The 25688-nt window shown below is 31.5% G+C and overlaps 2 protein-coding genes across 4 annotated transcripts; both read right to left on the reverse strand.

Moving 5' to 3' along the window:
* Positions 1–1400: 1400 nt before the first annotated feature.
* On the reverse strand, positions 1401–5865 carry LOC105790657 (E3 ubiquitin protein ligase DRIP2). The gene is made up of 7 exons (XM_012618367.2): positions 5716–5865; positions 4874–4973; positions 3765–4098; positions 3166–3617; positions 3013–3063; positions 2111–2183; positions 1401–1766 (listed from the first exon to the last, which is right to left on the reverse strand). Exons 1-7 carry the CDS (start codon positions 5828–5830, stop codon positions 1590–1592), a joined length of 1302 nt encoding a protein of 433 aa, XP_012473821.1. The 5' UTR covers positions 5831–5865; the 3' UTR covers positions 1401–1589.
* A 2016-nt stretch (positions 5866–7881) lies between these two features.
* LOC105790658 (magnesium transporter MRS2-2) lies at positions 7882–12909 on the reverse strand. 3 transcript variants are annotated; one of them, XM_012618370.2, is made up of 11 exons: positions 12443–12905; positions 12333–12362; positions 11964–12120; positions 11742–11863; positions 10503–10577; positions 9217–9441; positions 9091–9135; positions 8968–9012; positions 8698–8727; positions 8502–8621; positions 7882–8337 (listed from the first exon to the last, which is right to left on the reverse strand). In XM_012618370.2, the coding sequence occupies exons 1-11, from the start codon at positions 12689–12691 to the stop codon at positions 8251–8253; spliced, it is 1185 nt and encodes a 394-aa protein (XP_012473824.1). In that variant the 5' UTR covers positions 12692–12905; the 3' UTR covers positions 7882–8250. The 3 variants fall into 3 exon arrangements, 2 of the variants coding, with proteins under 2 accessions (XP_012473824.1, XP_052490894.1); XM_052634934.1 differs by lacking the exon at positions 8502–8621 and having other exon boundaries at positions 12443–12909; XR_008198730.1 differs by lacking the exon at positions 7882–8337 and having other exon boundaries at positions 8537–8621; positions 8928–9012; positions 12443–12908.
* Between the last annotated feature and the right edge of the window lie 12779 nt (positions 12910–25688).

The following is a 25688-nucleotide window of genomic DNA, read 5'->3' on the forward strand; positions in this document are numbered from 1 at the left end:
CATCTTGACATCCAAAAATCATTATGAATCTATAATTTCTCTCATTGATCACTTTACACTTTAGTCCTCGTACCTTTCTAACTTTTAAATTAAATCTTTTTTCCACATTTCTCTATCCAAAATTTACTTCATTGTTTTTTAACCATAAATCATTATAATTCCTTTAAAAAAAATATTGATCTCATTTTAGAATTTTCTCAATTTCATAGTAGCAAGTCTCAGAACAATGTCAAACATTGTACTAAAAATTTTGAGGCGTTTCACTTTGTCTTCCAGTTGCAAGTTCAAATACAAATTACCTTACAACTGAATAAAAAAATATGAAACAGATAAAGAAGCTGATTATACAATTTGAAAACTTCATATATTAGTGTGACCTTACCCAAAGAGTAATCCACTATCAATTTGCAATACAAGAGGTGATTTAAGTTCGACTCACTAACCAAGTTACTACCTTCCATGGGCGAAGCCAAAAAATTTTTTTAGGGGAGCCGAAATTAAATTGTAATTTTTACGATAGTAAAAATGTATTTTTAAAAAAAAAGATTAAATCAAAATTTTATCATAGGAGGAAAGTGCAATTTTACCTTTACTATTTTAGAATTTTAAAAATTTTAAAGGACTTAAATGAAAAAATTTTCATTTTAGGAGGGGGCCGGAACCCCTGCCAACCCCCTAGTTTCGCCCCTACTCACTTCTATACATTAACTAATCTCCAAACTAAAACCTTCCCTTTGAAAACTTAGTTACAAACTAAATAAGTATATGAGTTTGTTTACAACAATTATACACTAAAACAAGTTCCTTACAGTAACAAGTGCTTTCAATCTCATATATGAATAATAAACAAGGCTCCTTTAAATAAGCATTAAGGCTTGTAAAACTCCAATTAATGTAAACTTCAATCTCCTTAAATTTTACTTGATCAAATCTTCAATATGAAATAAAATAACAGATATCTTCTAGAAATAATCTTTTGAAGAAAATAAATTTAATCTATTTAAGGAAACTCAATCATTTTGAAACTCTTCAAAGAATCATTTCTATACGTGTTTTCCTTCATGTTTTGTCTCAATAAATGCTGCTAAAAATCCTCAAAGATGGGCAATTAAAGAACCCAAAGTTTTATGGTCAAAAAATGGCAACCATATATGACAAGTTACAAGCCAGATTTAAGTTAAGCTGTGTAACTGGCACTAACAGATTCTTCAGAAGAGGTCAAAAGTAATATAAAATAAGTTCATATTCTAGACAAGCCCTATAAATAGTTTCAATACCCCCAAATCATGAGATCTCATGAACATCTAGAATATACGAGGAAGAAATGAAATTTTTATTAATAATGTGTTTAGATATGTAATTACTTAATATTTAAAATGGAAATGAGCTTGAGCCTCAAATTGTAAATAAAAAAAAGTTCACGTATGATTGATTGCCCAAAATGTAAAGAAGCAATATTGGCTAAGCTAAACTCATTAGCCAAGCTAAAAGTATTTTGGACCGTATTCGAATGTCCTACTCTATTACCAACGAGATTCTAATAATGATATATATTATACATGTGGTGGGGAAAAAAATTAAAGAAAGCATTACAATTGCTGTGGGGCTTTTCGAGCATATGCCAACACCATGATAAAATCCTTTGCAGAAGAACCAACAGATGCTGGAACTCTCTGTGATGTTGATGCTTTTTGCAGCCACAGATGAACTAAATTGTACAACTGCAATGTGGGTACTACTGGTTGTCCCATAAATTTGATCTCAACCTGCCCAAAATGTAAAAAAAGACAATGCAGCTTGTTTATCATCAATAGTTATTAGCAAAGGAAGTATAACAATGGCTGCAACTAGCTCGTTCTTTGCTTGCCTAAATTTACCTACCTACTTTTAACCTTCTGTTCAGTGGTTTCAGAAAATTTTTATATAAAACGTATCAAAATCAATACAAACTATCTTTACAAAGCAGATCTCAGAATATCCATGCATAAAATTCTCATCACATTTTCATAATGAGCCTCATAGGTAAAATAATTGACCCAATGTCGAATCTTTTTGACCAATTTTCTTCATTGTGTATCTTTACACACCATTCAAGGAGAGATTAACTCACCTCATCTTCATCGGCGAGGTGCAGTTTCTTCATCAGGTATTTTTTAATAAAAGAAACAGGTATGTTTCCATCCCTGTCACATAATGAAAGAAGAATGATAACTATCTCCAAAACAAAGAATTTTTTTTAATGATAACTGAATATGGATCATTCTACCACTCCAAAAATAAAAATAAGTTCAAATTTTAAGTTTTTGTAGCAACACTTACCAAAATATTTTAACCAGATTTGTTATGGAACTGTATCTTAAGCGAAAACGAAAAGGAACCATCATTTAGTTTCAAATTCTCGGTGAAAACTTGGTCATCGACTCATGGCAGAATCAAAATGTAAACTTGACATGCAGTATAGAAGAGAGGAAAAAAGGCACAAAAGTCGGCAGAAGTATGCATCTTTAGTTGAAATAACTTAATAGAAGTGGTTTAGCTAGTTATAACACACCAAACCACTTAAAGGAACCTAAGCTCATCATCTACTAGGTTCCCCATGTATCACGACAACCCCTGCTTTCATAAGTGAAACTCTGGATGCAACCTCGTGCAGAGGACCGCCAAGATATTAGTGTATCCTGGCCTTCTCTCGTCTCCTGCTCTCACTGTCCTTTAAACATTTCCTTTGTGACTCCAAGTTGTCTATGCCTATGACCTTATAGACTCAAACATATATTATTTATTGAATTCCTTTAAGAGGTCTCTAAATCGGTTTATGTATGCCAAGCCATATACTAGGAGATTATGGTACAGAAAAAATGGACAGCCAGGAGATTATGGTACAGAAAAAAAAGAGACAGCCAACAGATCAGAATCATCGTGTTCACACAACAGATAAAAATTTTCAATCTTCAGCCAAAAAGAAGAATATATATAATGAGCTATTCTAAGACTCATGCTAAAGAAACTTACTTTATCCTTAGGAAATTTGCAGGAATTTGAGGGAGGGGTACCTCTCCTACCCTAAAAGCATTGACATGTGAATCAGTTTATTAGCAAGACAAAATAATCTTAAAATAACTGCCTTTAATCTATTTTAGTTTGAAGGATGAAATAAGTTCTTACTGGTCTTCAGAGGCCACTAATGAGAACCACACAGGACCGATTCTTTTTTCATGCCTTGGACCAGCAGCATCTAGCACAGCTTGGAGAGAAATGCCAGAATCCCCGAATCCAGAACCACTTTTTTGACGGATCCTGCGTAACTTTTTAGGGTTCACAATTCCAGAAGTTGTTGCAGGAGCAGCATTATTCTTTTCTTCCTCAACTTTTGTTTTGCCGTTATCTTTTCTATGTCTGTTTCTGCACGTTTGAGCTTCAGGGTTGATGACATGGGTAGGTTCCAGTTCTAACTTAGAATCACAGCCTTGTGAATTAGACTTGAAGGACTTGGACCTATTTGCAACCTCTGCCAAACAATCCAAAGGTTTCCAGAGATCCAATTTTCCATCCCGTGATTCGCCACCATTCTCTACTCCTTTATCCTTCTGTTGGCTAGGTTCAGCAGAAGAAGTACACTGTGTTGCTCAATTTTTTAAAGACAACAGATATTATCAGTTTAATCTAAAACATTAATTCTTTCCAAGTAAATGGATGTTTGAGAAAAGAGAGAAGTGTTATACAATAGTGGACCCTATAAAATACTTATGTAGGATTCAATGTACCTGTCTTTTATTCTGAGTGAATTTATTTAGCGTTTCAGGTGAGCTTGCACTCTCCTTGTGATCCTCCACAGAGTCTCTCTCTCTTTTAACGGGCTTCTCTACTGAAAAACTGGAACCTCGTAAAGAACCAGCCTTTCTGGCAACAGCTTTTGTTCTCCTTCCGGTCATGGTAGTTTGTGTTGATACTTTGGGGGCATTAACCACCAATGAAGATAGTGATCTCTCCTTTCTTCTAGTTGGCATTGTAACTGGAGGCAGAACTTCAGGTGACTTTGCTTTTCTTCCTTTAAGAGGGAAGATTTTGGCCCTCACATCTTGCAAATTATGGTCTGGCCTGATTATCAAAAGCAGAGATGCATCTCAGTACACATTAAATTCTCCAAAATTTTGATTAACCAACATAATGCATCCATGCAGAGGGTCTACCAGGAAATTCAAAAGCTGTAAGCAAAAACATGAATCCACCCAGTATAAGGTCTTTTTTATTTCCTCTTCAACATATCTCACCTTGATTTTTCGAATTGAGAGACTTGCAATCCCGAAATTGGCTACTTACATTTGCATAACACTGGCAGATTACATTTGCAATCCCGAAACACGCTGGCAAGACACTTCATTTGAAATTGGCTAATTACATGTACTCATATCACTCAAAAAAGGAAAAGGGGGGAAGGGGGGGGGGGGGTTGACCAAGAAACCTCAAGAAATGGAAAAGAGTTTAAGCAATATTGGTTGCCTGTAAAGACATTTTCCTATCGTCTCTAAGAACTTAACAATGAAGTCCACTAAGACTCATTAAACCCTCCAAAATTTCATTCTATGCCTTTAAATCTGAACTTTATAGAACCATTGGCGTGTAGAAGCCACTGTCAAACTTCAAAATAATGGAATGACTCCTAATTCTAAATGATCAATGATCCCAAGGCATAAAGAAGAAATCAGTAACATTTCAGTAACAGCTTGAATAAATCCTTTGGACCATTTGACAAGACTAACAGTTAAAACTAGAACTGATCACTTTACACGTTAAAAAAAAAAATTGGTCATGAAGGAAGCAATTAACATATTACTGTTGACTAAAAAATGATAGACAGAAGGAATAAGGCTACCTTAATTTCTCCAGCGGAACAGAACCCAAATCAATGTTGCATATTGGACAGCATTCTAAATCTTCCTCTTCTATCTTATCAAATATGCACTTTCTGCAAACTACATAAAACTTGAAACACAAATCAATCATATATTTCTATTTATTGATTCAACAATCTTGCAAGGCACACTGAAACATAGATCACACGCAAGTGAAGTAATTAAAGCAACAGAAACACTTGTGTAACTTGCAGAATAAGTTGGTTCCGTTTCAAAAACAGGAAAAATCATCTTAAAGTTCGAATCTTGTTATGGGCTTGCAAAACAAATAAGGAAGCTCCCATCTTGGAGAAGACCCTTGAATTGAAAGTAAAGTATAGGATGGGAATAAGCCTTAGCTTAATGTAGAAAATAGTAACTGTGCGCAATAAATTTTGGGGCTTTACTAACAATTGCTGTAAGACAGCTCTTTACTGTTAGTGTTTAGTTAAAATACTATTCATGGTAATAGCCTCATAACAATTTTATTCATTATTTATAATATATTATTATATAAAGTAACCTTAAAAACTGTCTAAGGAAATCATTAGCAAAATCCTAGATTTTTAAATAAAACAATTCATAATATTACACCGATTTTGCTATTCTACCAGGATGCCTTAACATCAACTAAAAAACAGGAATAGCAATGAAACATTAAGCGAAGAAGTCAACATAGAAGATATAAAACCAAGAAAAACCCAGATAAGAAACGGAGAAAACAAGAGCAACCCAGTTTAGAAGAGGAGCAGAGAGCAAAGAAACAACAGAAAATTTGAATAATTAAGAACAAAAGAACTTAGGAAAGGGGAGAGAGACTCACACGTGTGAAGGCATTCGGATATGGTGGTGGCATCTTTAACAAGCGTATTGCAAAGAGGGCAAGTCATGCATGCCGCAACCGCTTCTCTCCTCACTTTGACTACTTGATTCGCCATCTCTCTCTCTCTCTTTTCTTTTACACTTCACCTTCTCTGTTGGTTTTTTTTTTTTTTTGAATCGCAATAATTAATTTAACACAACATAACCCCCCTTTGCACGTATCTCTGTCTCATTGCATGTCAACGAGGAGCAAAAAGGCAAAGGAAAATTTACGTGCATATATTCATAAAAAACTGCATTAAAACCCGTGACGGAAATACTAAGGAGAAGAAGGGTTATAAACAGAGAGGTGGATAAGAAACGGGAAAGAAAAACAAAGGGAAGAGAATTGGATGCGTAACTAAGCAGAGGTGGAGAGTGTTTTTTGATCTGAAAGAGGAAAGGAGAAAGGGATTGAGAGATTTAAGGAAAAAGGGAATTTTGTTAAATGGGATGAGACAACGGTGAAGTTTAACGTGGATATTTTCCAACGGAGAAGAAGAGGAAAAAGAACCACAACGATGATCTGAATCTAACACTAACATAACAAAACAACAGAAATAGAATTTCGGTCTTTTTATGTACTACTGTTTTTTTTCTCCTCCCCTTTTTTATTTTTTATTATATTTATGCTGAGGGCGGAGAAGGCTTTTAGGCCTTTAGATGCCATATACGGCCTCGTTCTATTGGGCGTTAAATATTAACCTACTCCATTTATCTCTCTTATAGCTATTAGCTTATTAAACTTTTTCTTACATGCTCCCTTTTCTTAGTTAATTACATTATTGATTTAGTGATAAGTTTGTATGAGTTTTAAGTTAATTGATATGAAATTTTGTGCGAAATTCTAATCCAAAAATAAAGTTTTTTAATATTATATTTTTATTTATAAAATTTAAATTCGAAATTTTACTCTCTCTCTCTTTTAATACCAAAAGCTTCACCACATGTTAATCTACGAAAAGAAAAGGAAGCTTGAGATTTTTTGGTTTTTTTTTTTTTTTGAGTTTACATATGAGACGAAGTCGAGAATTTAAAAGAATTCATGTTTGGGTATTTTTCTGTTTCCATGCGCTTTAGTTTTCCATAATATTTACTTTTCGTGTATTTTCAAGTTTCTTACAACTTGCAAGCTTATTTTAATTCAATCTTTAGTAATTCCCTGTCTATTTTCTAGAATTTTCTTTTATATATAAGCAACCACCACATTTTATATTTAATATCCTGATAATGTTAATGTATAAGTTTATATGATAAAAGAAAACCATACACAGTCAATTGGTTATGTTATATTACGTATAAACATATATAATTAACTATTAAAATTATTTTTTGTTTTTTGTTTTTAAAGATTATAAAATAAATAAATATATACCTATATTAATATTTTTTACATTATAAATTCACCCGGTCCTTCCTAGGATTTGAATTTTAAGATTGGATGGCGTACCTCTTCTTCTGCCTCCAAAAATGGTCAAACTTTACTAAGAATCCCTATACTATTATGTAAAGTTTATTTTAACCCTTCTACTAAAAGTTGCTCTAGTTTAGTCCTTGTACATTAAAAGTTTATTTATATCTTGATACCGTCATAATTTTCCATTAAATTATTAATAAATTCAAAAAAATATATCGTATCCAACTGAATTACCCATAGCCTAACCAACATATCAAAAAATTAAATCATCCCCAAAAATCTATGTATTTTGAATTATCATGTGACTGAAAAGAAATCATTAAGTTTGTATTCTTTTCAACCACATGATAGTTAAAAATACATAGATTCTTTGGGGATAATTAGATTTTTTACGGGTCGAGTCGGGTCATAGGTAAATCAATTGAGTATTATATATTTTGTTCAAATTATCAATAACGGGTCATGATTTGAATAAGTTTTAATATACAATGATTAATTTTAAGCAATTTTAATAGAAAAACTAAAATTTAAATATTAATATAGGACTCCAAGTAGATTTTGACCTCAAAAATGTGTAACACAATAATATTATATATAAACTTTGACAAGCATACACATAATATGATGATATAATATTTGTCAAAGTTTTTATCTTCTTGCTAAAAATAGGTTGCAATTTGAGAATTGAAAATTTTATTGTAAAAACTAAGATTTAAAATTAAAACCTATTACTTGTAAATTGTAAATGTAATTGCATGAAACAAATGAATTAAATTCAAATGTCAATTGTCACCTACTTTACCACCTACTTTCATGAATATATGCCAACATAAGGATGCACCTTATATAATTTTCTTCTTTTTTGCCAATTACAATATGACCTTCCATGCATGGATTCAAAAGCATGATATAATAATATATAACAGTGACAATATAGCACGCAGTTGTTCACCTGACATTGGCACCTGAAAGTTTAACCAGGTTGGGCCAAGATATGGTAAGGAATTCATTGCAGTACTACTTTTATGCTTCTCTTCAAGCTGTGTGATCCTCAGTACTCCAAATGTGATTCTATGGACTTCAAGACCCGATAAGACCCTTGTGCCTCGCATAGGAAACTATTGATGTGAAAGTCGACGTACATAGCAATCCAGTGAGGATGACCACCTGAGTTGAAAAGCATATTTTCCGGATTAAAATTCTTAACAAACTTATTTCAAAAAGTCAACAATAACTTTTAGAAAAAGAAACAACCCTTGGGTTAAGTTTTCTAGGTAAAATGTGGTAGTTTGTTTGTGGTATATATAATATGGTGATCACGCGAGACATACCCATTTAAACATGTATTCATGGCCTTCTTTCCACGTATAAGGAATATTCATTCCAAAGATTGCAGCAACCAAGGAATATATAGATAAACAAACAGTCCCGGAACTTACGAAGAGCTCTAACTGCCACATGCAGTGAAAACCTATTAACTTTTGGCCAACAGAAAAGGGTTTAGAGGCTAATTTTAGTGGAAAGTACCTGAATTAGCTGATTTCGATGATTGTCAAGCTGCAAGACAATGCATTTAGATTATCAAGATTCAAGATCAAATACGAGGTCTCGATACTTGAAGGTGCTAAATTGCCTTGGAGAATTTTGATAACTTCAGTAACCTTCCGAGCACCAATATTAAAGCAAGATTGAAAAGTAAAATGGGACATTCAGAGATAGCCCGGAGCAATCAAAACTCTCCTTCAGCAAATTTTCACCTTAGTTCTGTTTTGAAAATAAATTCCTTTAGCTTGTCACCTGGATATTGATATAATCCTCTGTATCATCAATGTATTCACGCAGCTGGCGACAAAAAGGATAATCATGCAACAATAATTATGTAGCTAAAGCAAAAGTTGATGTAAAAACTAAGGGGCATACCGTAGTCAGTTTGTTCAGTGTACTATCAATTTGCATAAAGTACGCCTGCAGAATCCAAAAGCAAGCATCAACTTTTGATCTTGCATTAACTAATCAAAAGCCATGACAATTAATGACAGCAATAACCTCAAGCAACATTTCCAGCTCCTCGACATCATTGTCCTCCTCAACTGTTACTGCGCTTGCCCGACTGGTTCTTGAAATCTTTGAACCTATAGTTGGTGAGGGTGGATACCAACTTGGAACACTGAAACTACTGACAGGGGAACAAGCCCCAGCCAACTTTCTCGATAAATAAAGGTCTGCCATATCATCGTCGTCATCTAAAAGTTGTTCGAGTTCATCCCTTACCTAAAAATCAAAACGTTGATAGGTAATAAGTCTGAACTCATGAGTCATGACTAGAGATCCAGTTATCTATGTTTTTCTCCGGTTACAAATGCCATATGATTGACAATATATGCCTAAAAGCACTACAATCATATAAGCTTTAAAATTGAATTTTGGAACTCAGGTTAAATAGCCAAACTAACCAAGATATATACTAAGAATAATCCTGGTCCTGGAGATGTTCCATTAGTTTGTTGTAGCATCAATTATATTGTCACCAAATGTCATTTCCATTAGCATGCTACTGGTATTTCTTTCTTCTCTTGCCTATTCTTTGCATTCTCCTTTTAAGCTTAAAGAAAACTATATTCGTATGATTAGTCTATTAGCGGCAAAATGCCCCCTCAACTGATGCTCCCTAAGGCTTTTCCCTTTTAAGGAAAAATATTTTAAATCGCCATATTCCTTCCAAGGGGAAGTAGTAAATTCAGATTACCCGGATAAACGCATCGAAAGAGAAACTGGTATAAAAAACCTCCCATTAGTTTACTTCATTTAATTAAAATAACTTATAGATTTTACCGTGAATTAGCATGTATCTTGGCATGTTTTTTTAAGGGAAAGAAAAAAGCTAAAGGAAGTGAATCACAGATTGCAGTTTTAAACCCATGATACCTACGTTTTGGACCAAGCCTTAACCCTTGGTTTTAGATGTGTTGATGGCAACAAAGCAAACTAAACTGGTACTAGACTGTATCAGTTCATATCAATAATTAGTTGACAAAGAGCGTTTAGGGTTTTTTTTTTTCGTTCTGGAAATCAGCAGAACCGTTGTACATATTTCACCACTCAGAAAAATCTAGTCCTAGACAAGAGACAATTATTTCAGCTTGTTCAAGATTTATCCTTGTTCTTGCCTGAGATATACATGAAAAGTCATCTCGTCACAGAAAAACTGTAAGCAGCATAATATATCCTAGTATTGGCCAAAACGAAACTGAGAAGAAACAAATCACCTACAAGCGGAAACCGAACTTTCACCTGATATGTTTGGATTATGGGATCATACACACAGTACATACCTTTTGAACGCGGTTTGTCAGCCTTGTCATAGCACTTTTCAGTTTACGCACCCGATCCAAGTTACGGCTGCTTATCTGACCACATAAATACAATTGTTCCATGGAACTGAACTTGTCTTACAAGCAAACTGGGAAAACAATGGGAATAAAATTCTGGAACTCTTTGCTACTAATGAATATTAAAGATCAAGGAAAAACAGAAGAAAACTATAATATATGTTATATTCCATGTTAAATGACAATTAAGAAAAAGAGTCTGGACAGCATTCCATCATATCCTCTAATATTTTTTCTTTTTTTTTTTGAACAATATCCTCTAATAGTTTTTCTTCAACATACTGGTTATTGCAGGAAAAAACAATTAAAACATAGAATGTATTTTACAATTCTTGATATACCATTTATACTTCATTCTCAACATGGATTTCATCAAAACTTGGAAATTTGGACAGCAGACTTCATATGAACCATTCATAACAGAGGAGAGAAAATAATGCCTCAAACATTAAACTGTTTTATGACCCCTCAAAGAGAAGTTTGTCTTGTGGCTTCCGATCATGTCTGTCCTTGCAGTAGGTACTGACTACTAGTCACATAAACAATTATAAATGAAGATCACTCTTGACACTAGAGCCAAACACAACATTGATATCTTTACAACTTTTTACCCAGATTTCTTTCTCTTATTTTGCCTCATAATTTCAATGCAAACCGCTTAGGTACCACCGTGGAAAGTAATTATTGCCATTACCAAGTCAAGTTTGGCAGACAAAGAAGTAGAGTAGTCGCAATTATTAAACAACTCATGCAATAAAATGGCAGAATGCCAAATTCTGCTGCAGAACAATCACAAATATATACCTTAGCAGATGAATGCATTGATTTACTTAAAACCTGACTCCAAATGGGATTTCCATTTTGCTGAAAAAGTTAATGTACTTTTCTTGTATGAATTCATGTAATTGTGAGTGTAATGATATAATCCTTTCATCACTTTCACAAAAAACAGGCATAATAAAAATATATTTGATTACGTTTGCTGAAAATGAGATAGTACAGAATAGACATAATAAAAGTTGCGGTACTTTAAGAGCCAAAACTCGACCCCAGTATGTCGCAGCAAAGCCAACAATTACCTTCAAACAAAATATTCTAAAAGAACCACTCCAACATCAAATCTTACCAATCACTAAATTGCTTAAACTAAAATGAACGACAAACAATTCAAATAGAAATTACCTTGGAGGTCAGCTCATCTAAAGCTGGATAAGCATCGATCTCTAGTTCCCTAGTACGTGCATCAAGAAAGCTACAAATTGCTTCTAATGCAACTTCTAATGCCCGGAATTCAAATGGAAATTCTACATGAAACATTCCAAAGCAAACCGGCAATATATCAATGGTATAGACAGAGACGAATAAAAGCACTCAAAAGAGCTTCAGCCAAAAGTTAATGGGTACCATTTTCCTCCTCAGTATCCATATCATTGCGTGCACTAGGGTGTTCTTCTTCTTCTCCTCCTTGATCTTGACATGTGAGATTATCTTGAGGCAATCGCCTTTTAAGTTCAGCGACAATGGGTATTACGTTATCATCGTATGGATCTCTAAGCAACACCTATCACAAAATAGAACAAAACTCGCTTCCAAAAGTAAAACCTCCTCAATTGAAAAAGATAACAAAAATAATGTTATTCCAAGTTGAATAAAATCTTCAGAATTCAGATTCTATAAACTAACTATCACAAAACAAAACACTACTCGCCTCCCAAAACTAAAACCTCCTCACTTGAAATAGATAAAAAAAAATGTCCGAATTCATAAACTAACCTCTTCTGCGGTGATTATAGCTTTAATGTGCTGCAATCAAATCATTAAATAAGCTTAGCACACATCTCAAGAAAATACTAAAAAATTGGAAAAACATAAATAAAAATTACCTCTAAATTGAGAACAATGACTTTCTCTCTGCCTAAAATGGTGGAAGGATAAGATAGCATGGGATCAAGAATACGAAGGTCTCTAGCATGAACCTGAACGCGGCGCATTATAGCATACTTGTCGACGTCAAGAATCACGCTTTTCCCCTTAGCGTCTATCGAAATCCAGCTCGTTGTCACCGCCGTTTTCTTCTTCAGCGTGGCTACTTGTGCCTCCAGGACAGGAACCAAATACGCTTCTCGAGCCATTAGAAAAGACAAAAAATGAAAACAGAGAATTAAATCTTTGAAACAGAGCAAAGATGAGGTTTTGGAAATGAATTGAATAACTGAGGATGGAAAAGGGATTGATTAGGTTTTATGATGGAGAAAGTGATGGGGCAGAGGGTTGGGAAATTAGAGATAGAGATGGACTCGATGCAAGGGGTTGGGGCTGGCTGGTAGTGAAAATGTTTCAGTGCCGAGTCAGTTAAAAATGGAGGGCAAAAGGTTTTAAACTGTTAACGTTTACTTGTTTTCACTCTCAATATTTGGCGCGTGCTTAATGGCGAAAAAGATTAATATTTGAAATAAATAAAACAATGCAATTTTTTTATAAATATTTTAGCGGTTAAGATATGTTTTTGCTCGAAAAAGACAGCAGTTGCCTGTTGGCGCGTCAAGTTGAATGCGTGGAAGGAAATGCAAATCTGTTTTGGTAGCCTTTGCCACCTTCCTACTCCCAACGGTTGCCATTAGCCAATCGACAATAGCCATACATTTTGGTATTCGGATGAATCTCAAACTCTTTGCATGCTTTTATGAATTATTGTTCTTTTTTTCACCTATTTTGAACATTTGATACTTTTTTAATTTGATTTTTTTTTCAATTTAATATCTAAACTTGATATTTTTTTTCTAATTTGGTACTTAAATTTTTATTAAGCCCAATTTAGTACCTGAACTTGGCATTTTTTTTCTAATTTGGTACTTAACCTTTTTTAGGTTCAATTTAGTAACTAATTTGTTAAATTTTATACAAATCATGCAAAATACTAATAGTGTTAATTTTTTTGTTATGCTATAAAAATATTATCAATATTAGAGGAAAATTCATGTTAAAAAATGTATTGAGCTATGCTTAACAAATTAATAATAAATAAGAAAAATTTTAAAACCCCAAATTAAAAGAAATCATTATTTTAAATTAATAAAATAATTAATTAATTAAATAAAACTAAAAGTAATTGAACATATAAAATACAAAAAATATCATATCATCTATTACATATCGGTCATACATTGATTATTTTTGCTACCTCATAAAAAATAACATTTTTAGTATATTGGAGTAATTTATAAAACATTTAACAAGGACCAAACCAAACACACACAAAAAAAAAAAGATTAGGTACCAAATTAGGAAAAAGAGTGAAGTTTAGTTACCAAATTGGACCCCAAAAGATTAAGTACAAACTTAAGAAAAATGTCAAGTTTAGATACCAAATTAGGAAAAAGTGTCAAGTTCAAGTACCAAATGTTATATTAAGCTTTTGAAGACGATATCAAATGAGATATTAGCTTGAAATTTTTATTCGAGTTTTACTTTTGTATAAATTATATGTGAGTTTTTTAATTTTTTTAATTTAAGTTTTATTTGTATGTATTTTATTTAAATTTATATTGATTTAAATTTGAATGATTAAATATAATTATAGTTATTCGAATGTAATATTGATAATTATAATTGTAATTATATTTGTAACTTTTAAAAAATAATACGAAATTATTTATTATAAAAAAAATTAATGTTGGATAGATATCTCAAAATTACTTATGATTTTTTTTTGGTGGAAAGACTAATCTTAAAGTTCTTTAACAAAAACTAACATTCTCTTAGTCTAAAATTTAAACCATTCCGTGGAGAATAAACTAAAATCCTATTCCTAGATGATTCTCTACTACTAACTTCGTTATACTGCTTTGCTCGGCTAGTTGAGGTTTTAATATCTTCCATAGAACTCCACGGGAGTCCTTAAAAGACAAAAAGATTTCTGTTTTTCCATAATCGCCATAATATGATTCCGAAGAGCGTAGGCCAAAGAACTTTGTGTCTTGTTATTTGTCCATGAGTTTCTAAATTTGTCCTAATCCACTCGAGCAGACTGCCAGAGAAAAATTGGGACCATCTTGTTGCTGGCACAATTAATTTCCAAATGTCCTTGGCAGTTGGGCAATCCTTAAGGGCATGTAGAATGTCTTCTGTCTCATAATAATCATTATCGGTATAACACATTTTTACTATGGTACAAATTTTATACTTAATTTTTATTTTATTTTCGTAAACTGCAAACACTATTATTAGTAAAATTTTAAAAAAATATATATTAACGAAAGGGATAATAATCTTACACAGTATAGACTAATCTATTAAGAAAAACAAATGATAAAAATACCATTGAGTAAAAAACTATACTGTAATTCCAAAAGTAACTCATGAATTTGAATAAGTATAAGTATGAATTTAGAAAAACTTTTAAATTTATAAGAATGTCATTTATTTTCTATCATATTATTAAATTAATTTTAAAAATAATTATAATTTAATTTAAAAGTATTAGTTAAAAGTTATGCAAATAGAGTTATTACTTGCCAACAAACTCTTGTTATAATGATATGTATATTATGTAGTAGGCATAAGAGTTTAGGTTTGATCTCAAGCAACCTCATTCCTCATCCTCAATTATTACAAGCTACCTCATTAAAAATTTAATGAAGGAAAAAGAGTATACAATCTATTATTACAAGCTACCTCAGTAAAAACCTTTACCAGGAAAACCTAGTGGGACAAAATCATAATTAAAGAAAAAGAGTGCAATGTGTTTTTGACTCCCCCTAATGGCAACATCACATTACATCTTTGAGTCGATGCATTCCAATCTTATATAGTAATCTTTCAAATGTTGAAGTTAGCAATGCCTTGGTAAAAAGGTCTGCTAAATTATCACTAGAACAAATTTGTTGAACTTATATATCACATTTCTTCTCAAGATCATGAGTGAAGAAAATTTTTGGTGAAATATGTTTCGTTCTATCACATTTGATGTAACCACCCTTCAACTAAGCTGTACATGTTGCATTATCTTCGTATAAGATAGTTGACATCTTTTTCTGTAAAGGCAAATTATATATCTTCTAAATATGTTGGGTTATTAACCTTAGCCAAACACTCGACTTGTCTCTTGCATTGCAGTTATTTTTGCATGATTTGAAGAGGTGGCAACTAATGTATGCCTTGTTGAACGCCAATTTATGGTAATAACTCCACATGCAAATAAATATCCCATTTAAGATCGACCTTTATGTGGATCCGATAAATATTTAGCATCAACACAGCCGACTAATAAAGATTTTGAATCATTTGAATAAAATAATCTCATATCAATGGTCCCTCTGAGATATCCAATACATGTTTAATTCTATTCCAATGTCTACATGTTGGAGAAGAACTAAATCTTGTTGACAAGTTTATAGCGAAAGTTATATCAGGTATTGTATTGTTTGCAAGATACATCAATGCCCCTATGACACTTAGATATGGTACTTAAGGACTAAGAAAATTTTCATCGTTCTCTTATTGACGAAATTGATCTTTATTCACATCTAACGGTCGTACAACCATCGGGGGTACTCAATGGATGCGCTTTATCCATGTAAAATTTATTTAAGATCTTTTCAGTATAAGTTGACTGATGGACATGAATTTCATCTTTTAAATGCTCGATTTGCAGGCCAAGACAAAAACTTTATTTTTCCAAGATTTTTCATCACAAATTCTTTCTTTAAATAATTTTCTAGATTTTGAAACTTTTCAGGAGTTCCAATAATATTTAGATCATCAATATAAACAACAATTATCACAAAATCTGATCCAGACCTTTTTATAAAGACACATAGATAATTGGATTGTTTTATAACCTTCTTTTAACAAATATTCACTAATACGATTGTACCACATACATCCGATTATTTTAATCCATATAAACTTTTCTTTAATTTGATCGAGAAATTTTCCTAAAAACTTTATATCCTTCGGGATTTTCATCTAAATTTCACTATCAAGTGTACCATACAAATAGACTGTAATAACATCCATTAAACGCATGTCAAGTTTTTCAAATACTGCCAAACTAATAAGATATCTAAACGTGATTGTGATAAGTGTTAAAAGTAACATATTTTAGTCTCATTCTTAATGTAATTTTGGGTGATTATATGTTGTTAATTGTGAATTATATACTTCTAATCCTTTATATTCATGTTTTTGATACAGGGCAACAGAGTTTTACATGAGCCAACCACATGTGTGTGTGTCCAGGGTGTATGGATTTTGGGAACCGTGTACGCTAACAGCAGGAGGTTCTGACTTTTAGGTTTTTGACACTTTAAGAAGGCAAAAGTAAATAAATAAAGAGAGGAGATAGTGGTCGTCATAGGAAAGCATGAAAATTACTCAAAGAACACCATTAATGTCGATTTTCCAAGCAATTCTCCATTAAGATTTAAGAGTCTAAGCTAAATTCTAAGGGAGTTATCATCGATTTCTTTTATTTTAGTGGTTATATTGTATTTTTAGTGTTTATTTTTGTAAGTATGAACTAATTCTCTTAATACCTAGGGGAGATGAACCTTAGGACAAATTCTATTGTTTAATTTCTATTTTTATGCAATAAAACCTTAGTCTCTTTGTTTTCAATTATGAATGCTTAATTGTTCTTGGGTTGATAATTCTAGAGTGCTAATCCATGTTGATGTGCATAAGTTTGAGGTTGAATAGACCCTTCTTGTGATTAGATCTTGTATAATTGAATGGAGTTGAATGCAATCCTAAAAATAGGACAACATAAATCTACTGGCTTAGAGTCAAATCTAATAGGGAATCCATGGAGCAACTTAATGCAATAATAGAGATAAAAGAAATTTCAATTAATCAACCTAGAGTTAGTGGCTCTTATGCTCGAAAGAGATATTAACTTAAATTAAGGATTTCTATGGATCAAAGAACTAATAACAGAAGTTCCATAAATTAGGTTGAGAATTATAGATGAAATCTAGGTGGATTCTTACCTAGGTATTGTTTTGTCACTTGGTTGATATTTGATTGTTTTTGTGTTTTATTTTTTGACGCATTTATTAGTTAATTTTAGTTTTAATCAATCTTTTGGATTATTAGGTTAAATAATAGGAAGGCAATAATTACTAGTAATTGTAGTCCTTGAGGAAACAATATTTGTGCTCACCAGAATTATACTATTAATTGATAGGTGCACTTGCCTTATTTGATTTATTAGTTAGTTTAGTGGGCATCAGATTGCATCCACCACAGAAGAATATGTCTTTTTGTAATCAATTTTGGGCCTTTGTGAAAATCCTTGTGCTACAAGTCATGCTTTATATCTTACGACTTTATTTTTCCCTTTTTTTTCATACAAAAACCCATTTATATCCTATCGACTTTAAATCTTTAGGTGTTTGGACTACAGATTCAAAAACCTCATGTTTAGAAATTGAATACAAGTGTGCTTGACTTATGTCTTTCCATTTTGGCCAATATTTTCTATTTCTACATTCCTTAATAGATTTAGGCTCAAGATCCTCATTTTCTTTTGTTATTTCAGTAGTAACATTATAAGCAAAATTGTTATCAATAACTATATTTTCTCAATTCCATTTTTTCCCTAAAGTAACATAACTTATCAAGATCTCTTCGTTATCACCATTTTTAGGTACCTAAACATCTTCTAGGGTTTTTTATATTAGTTATATCTTTGGCCTCTTTTTGGGCACTTGCCTCCATAATATGACCATCTTGAATATTTGTTACTTTCTTTTTACGAGGATTTTTATCTTTGTAACCAACTGATCTTCTACGCTTTAGGCATGAATTACTTTCTTTTGCACTAATAGTTTGCCCTATGGGGACATCAATGAGTATTAGAGCATTTTCAGTTGATATGTAAGATTTTGTAATTCTCTTTAGGTCAGTAAATGAATTTGACAGTTGATTGGTGATGTTTTGCAAATGTATTATCCTTTGAACTTCTTTGTAACGACCCGAAAGTTAGTGAAGTCGGAAATTATGGTTTCAGAATTCTGTTTTCTGATGATAGAGTTAGTGAATATTATTTATTAATATTTATAAGGGTATTATAGTATTATACAGAAGTTTGGTCTAATAATTTTAGTTATTTGAAAAGTTAGACAAGGTACAAGTGTATCAGTTCTTAAGTTAGTGGTTTTGGAAATTGAGGTATTGAAACCTCGTTTCCGAAAATTAGACTCCTAGATATTTTTTACGGAACTGTTACATAGGTGAATTGAATTTCTGGTTAGTAAATTTACTAAAAAGGTGAATAATTAATGTACAAGAAATAAATCGTAAAAGTTAACTTCGTGAAATTTTAATTACCTAAGGACTTTTAAGATAATTAAATTAATGATTAAAATGGTAAAAATACCATTCCAATACAAGATGGACGGTGAAATATTGTTTTTTTTTCTTTTGTAAATTTAAATAATGTTAAAATTCTTGTGTACTAACTCCAAAGACATTCATTTTTATTTCAATTCATAACTTTGGTTGAGGAGGGAATTTTGGTTTGATAGTTTGGCTAGTAGCGCCCGTTATATACATAGTTAAAATTTAAAAATGTTTCTTTCAAATGAAACTAGATAGTTAAATGATGGTGGTGTTAATCATTATGTTAGGACCGTAAAACAAAATTTGATATAAACTTAAAACTGTAAACCAGGATCTATCATGTCAAATCATCAAGAATAAATCAAGAACAAAACTAGATGCGGAAGCGTACCTGAATTTATTGATTTCTTGAAATATACGAATCTTGGGGTTTTGATCTTCCAAATTAGCACACAAGTCCATAACCCTAATATATAACTTTGACACATTAGTCCTAATTTCTAATCAGTCCATCATCAATTAGAAATTAGCTACTTGATTATCTACACATATTTGACCCATACTATATTTAATAATTAAAGCCAAATAAACCTTAACCAAATTAGATCACTTTTAATTTGGGCTAACCTATTATGATAGTAAATAATAACATGTAATTAATTATATTATTTATGTGATGTCCTTATTTTCCAACAATCTCTCACTTGGACCATATATATATATATATATATATATATATTTATATATATCGATTACCTTATAATTACATGTTATTATATAAATTTATGACCTCAAAACTTTACTATCATATCCAAAAAAGGTATTCTGAATAATCTCGTCCATTAATTATGTTAACATAGAGCCAATGCAACTTTCGTTACATATATCGTAACTAAATCCATCCCTGATTACGTATATTAACACAATCAAATGACATAGATCAAGTATGGATGTGTAGCATGGAAATTACATGCAATATGATCTAAACATGTATATTTCCAACTGGTCTTCCTTAAACTTTAATGAGATCAAACCTTACCAAAATTAGATTATGAATAAACCAAAAAAACATTATTTCTGCAGAAACTTAATATCCGTAAACTGAAATAAGTGAAAATGTGTCTATAACATAAAAGCATTTAAAAGTACAATCTCCCACTAAAACCAAATATCCTTAAATGACATTACACCCATATGAGCAATGTGCTCTTATAAAACCTTAGGTGTAGTCCTTTAGTAAGCGGGTCTACAATCATGGAGTTTGTCCTAATATGCTTTATAGGCACCTAACTACTCTGAAATTTTACTTTAACAACTAGGAACTTAAAGTCTATGTTTTGACTTTGATGTACTCCTGATGCTATTGGAATAAAAGATTGCAATTTGTTTTCACAATTTTCACCTTAGTGACAAAATCTTGTATCCATATTCCATCAAAATCCGAGTTTGTATACCTAATGTCTGATATGTGAGCATGTAATCTTTTTTATCCAATGGTCTAAACCAAGGTTGCTTAAATATCTGCCAAACATCCCAACAGTGTACACAATATTCCAATGTATACAAACCTGAACATACATTAGACTTTCCACTGCTAAAATGTAAAAAATCTTTTGCATTTCTGTAATCTCAAAATCATTCTTAGGTCATTAATTGAGACTATACTTATTATTGACAAACAGTATGTCATTAACATATAAAACCAAATATAGAACCTTACTCCCACTAAGCTTATGGTATATACACTTATCGACCAAATTCATCTCTAAACCAAATGAGATAATCATTTGGTAAAATTTGTAATACTATTGACGTGAAGTCTACTTAAGCCTATAGATGAAGTTCTTTAATTTGCAAATCATTAACTTTACATCATCAGACACAAAGTTTTCTAGTTGCACCATATAAATGTATGATCGATGTTACCATTGAGAAACCATTAACTTAATATTCATCTAATGCAGCTTAAGGTCAAAATATTCCACTAAAGCCATTATATTCCTTTCTCTTGTGGACCTTTTAATTGACATTCGTTCTTAAGGTTGCTGAGTTTGTTTTTCTGAAACAATTACCTCATCTTGAATAAGGAGTTTTTTTAACATTTTCTTGTTGAGGTTTTAGATTCACTTCTTGATCAATGATAGGTATGAGAACTTGAACATCATCAAAAGTGATAGTAGAAACTGGGTTAGAATCTAATTCCTCCTCAAAAGCAATGTCTCTAACCTTATTTCTCCCTCCAAACTTAACATCCTCAAAAAATGTTGCAGCTCTCGTCTCAAAAATATTCCTTATTGTGGGATCATAAAACTCATAGCCCCTAGATCGCTCAAAATTTCCTTGACCCTTATACTTCATAGACATCAAAGAAGTCAAAAGTGATGTCATCTCAACCTTATCGTTTTTAGCAAAACGTTTTTCAATTTTTTTAAAGAAACCTTTGGCCTGAGTAATCTCTTCAGATTTTGCGCCCTAAAGGCTTCTGGAATGTTGTGCTTCATGATCACTAGACTCATGCAATTTGAAAGATTTCACCTCTCAAAATCCCTTTTAACATAAGGGGTGTTTTCCGCAATGAGAGGTGTGAGTTGTTCTTCCCTTAGTGCAAGGTCTATGTCCATATAGCCAAACACTATAAGTAAGTGTCTTTTCCATTCATTGAAATTTGTCCTATTAAGCATGGATACAGAATTTATATTAGTAGATATTGTGGCAGCAGAAGATGAACTAGTTGAATATAGAACAAAAAATAAATAAAAACAAGCTCACATCAATATTCATAAGTAAACAGTAAATTCAGGATAATGGCTAATCCCATCTCAAGATACCAAACATAACATTAATATCAAGTCTTTGGACAGTAATATTAACAGTAAGCGATACTCTTGTTGTAGGTAATCAAACATTGATAATAAATTATGTCAAACAGTGGATCAATCTTTAGACTAATATATTGGTCACATAAAGTACCTTATAATTGTCACACATTTATCACCATAGATGTCGTTGAAATTTACCAAATATTAACTTACCTTTGAGTCAATTAATAAATGCATGAATAACAAAAATATATAATCATCTTGATATTTTAAATAAACTAATCTATGTAAAAGAGGTCACTTTGGTGGCATTTTGTTTCAACTAATCTATTTAAAAGATTAGACATCCTTAATTAAATCTCAAAGCCAAAATCAATTTATTTGTTTCAAAATATTTCAAATTTATACCAAAATAATTTGAATAAAGGTAAATCCCATATCAAGATATCGAGACACTCCATTAATATTTCATCTTTGGACAAAATATTAACTTGTAAGTGACATCTTAATGTAGTAATCAAACACTAACAATAAGAACATGTCGAATAATAAATCTTCTTTTGGGTTGATTTATTGCTCACATGTAAAACCGAATAATCGTCACATGTTTATTACCACAGTTGCACATTTAATATTATTAACCTTACTTTGGGCGATCAATATTACCATAACTTAAGTTACATGCATACAACCTTTTATATTTTTAAAAAATAATTTACACAAAAAGATCACTTTAGCGATTTATTGCTTCGATTAAGTTATTTTAAAATATATAAACATTCTAATATTCAAATTGAAAATTTTCATAATAGTCAAGGATCAAAACTGAAATTTCAAAGTGCACTACAATTTCCAAAATAACTCAAATTAAGATTGTCCAAATGGCAAAATAAAAACCGAAAACCTTAATCTTTAAATGATTTAAAAAAATCATATATGTCAAAACCAAATAGAAATAATGTATTGATTCAAGGCCAAATAATTAACAAGCATATGTATTCATAATTTTGGCATAAACAAAACACCAAAGTAATTCACGCATATACGTGTATTCAAAATCAAATATAAAGCTTTACCGTGCATATACCATGTAAATCCAAAATTGTATTTATAATTAAACAAAGATTCACATGAAAACTTGAAAAATATTTTCAAGCCAATAAATCTTAAAAACAAAATCATAATAGTTGACATATCTCACAATTCGAACTATCAATCATATCATCATAACTTAACTAAATATTTGAAATCATGCCAAAATCAAATTTTTAACCAATTTAATTTATATATTCATACAATAATAATAAATGATATTCGCACAAAACCATTAAACTTAAATCATGCAAATCAATTAAAATTGGACTCCAACAAAGCGTGCAACAAGACACCAAAATGCCAAAACAATTCTTCTTCTAATAAACAAATACCAAAATAACATAATTTAACATTTAATTTTGTACCACACTTTATAATAGCATTATACATTATACATATGTACTTATAATTGAATATTTTAATCCAATAATCTTTCATTTGGGCAACATATGTTTCGTGATAAATGTACAACATTCTTTTTTTATTATTAAACTAAATGTCATATAGGAATTTAGAAAGAAATTGAATCACACGATTTGCAAATACACAAGATTTGCAACAACAAAAAAAAAATTGAAACGCGGGATCTGCCACACTAAACAAAATTGAATCTCGAGATATACATTGAACCCAAACAAGAATGATGGAAATATACACATTAATGAAGGCAATCCCTAGTTCAAATGGAATACATGCAAAACAGCAAACCGTCAATAGAAATATACATTGAACCCAATCTCACAATATATATATTAAACAAAATTTATTCGTAAGAATCACACGTCAATTTCATAAGAGAACTTAAAAAATTAATCTTGATCAAAGATTCAACATATATTTAACTAATATTCTTTTAATATAAATCCAAAAAATTGAAATACTAAATTCATAAATTCTCAAGAACGGATTAATCTAAAAATATTCATTATCAATGATTCAACATGACGAGACTCGGATACCACTTGTTAGAACTGTAAAATGAAATATGATATAAACTTAAAACTATAAACCATGATCTATCATGTCAAATCATCAAGAATAAATCAAGAATAAAACTAGATGCAAAAGCGTACCTGAATTTATCGATTTCTTGAAACCTACGGATTTTAGGATTTTGATATTCCAAATTAGCACACAAGTAATATAGATGAGGTGGCTCTCTCTTTTCTAAAGATGAGGTGGCTCTTTCTATTCTAAAGATGAGATATTAGAAAAGTTAACTTGTGTGTAATTTGGGGACCATAACCCTAATATATAACTTTGGCACATTAGCCCTAATTTCTAATCAGTCCATCATCAATTAGAAATTAGTTACTAGATTATCTACACATATTTGACCCATACTTTATTTAATAATTAAAGCCAAATAAATCTAATTTGGGCTAACCTATTATAATAGTAAATAATAATAACATGTAATTAATTATATTATATATGTGATGTCCATATTTTCCAACACATTATACTTAATATTTTATAATGATAACTAATGGGTTTATGGTGTGGGTGGCTTTTGGTTGTGACTAGACCGAGAGGTAGGAAGAGGAAAAGGCTTGAACATTTTGATTTTCTTTCCTTAGGCTTATCTTTGCTAACAGTTCAGAAAAGGGAAGTGTGAGGTTAAGTTGATTAATGGTCAAACTGGGCTCATTAGGAGCTAATTATAGGGAAAACAAATGGGAAATTTCCTCAACTCATCTTTGTCTCTAGACCCCTATGGGACTGGGACTTTGGAGAGGATGGTTTTAAACTTGGCCAAAGGTCCCTCTTCCAGCTGAGTTCTTGCATGTTCAATGTTGATAAGTTCATGAAGTGTTTTAGTAGAAATACAGGGTTGCCAAATGTGTTTTCTTTTGTTTTAACAAGGAAATAGTTGCGTACAACTAAGGGAGAAGTTGGACGCAACAGTAAGAGAGGGAAAGGCATGGCTTCAGAGTAGTTTCAGCTAGATTTTCTGGTGAGCTTCTCACACCCTTATTCTTTTCTCTTCTTTCCCTTATTGTTCTGTCAAATGGTGAAACTAGTAAGGATGGTAGGAGATGGAAGTTGAACGGTGTTGTATGCAGATAGCATGCATGCTAATAATGTTTGTATTCCTTGTGGTGTGGTTTGGCTGATATGGAAAGAAATGGATAGTAGTGGTGTATTTAATGTTGTTGAATTTTTGTCTGAATGTGATTTAATGTACCAAATTAATGCTGTGGAAATTAAATGTGTTTTAAAATGTTTGAAACCTGGTTATTTATGTGGTTAATGCTTCCATTGCGAGGACTTTTTGGTGAGAATAAATGCAAAGCATAGGCAACTCAACCTATGTCTAAGGGTTACTTAACCTGATGTCTTTAGTGAGTTCTTGAACTCCATACTTTAAAATTCTATTTATTTTGATGTTTATTCATTGTTGCTTTCGGATGAATTTTGTTGAAGTTGCTCTTGGATATTCTGTAGATAAAAAGGTTAATAAAATTTGATTATAGCTATTTGGGTGGTGAATGGTGCATTATAGTCTAACAAGCACAACTGAGGGAGGTTTGAAGTTAACTTACATGCTGTTCGGTTTGTATTGCATGAGAGAGTTAAATTTGAACTTAAGAAAGTTTCTATGGTAAATCATTGGCTGTCCAAATTAGGACAATTTCATGGTGCTAGTTAATATGCTGAAGTTATATTGTAAATCATTGGCTGTCAAAATGGGACAAATTCAAGGTGTTTAGCTAATTAAAATGTTGCTATTATAATATGAATCATTGGTTGTTCGAATTAGGACATAATCATGGTATTTAGATAATTAAAATGCTAATGTTGTGAGGTGAACCATTGGTTATCCGATTTAGGACACATTTATTGTATTTTAGCTGTTAAATGTTGTTAT

Source organism: Gossypium raimondii, chromosome 8 (assembly GCF_025698545.1).
Source record: "Gossypium raimondii isolate GPD5lz chromosome 8, ASM2569854v1, whole genome shotgun sequence".
NCBI classification, from domain to species: Eukaryota; Viridiplantae; Streptophyta; class Magnoliopsida; order Malvales; family Malvaceae; genus Gossypium; species Gossypium raimondii.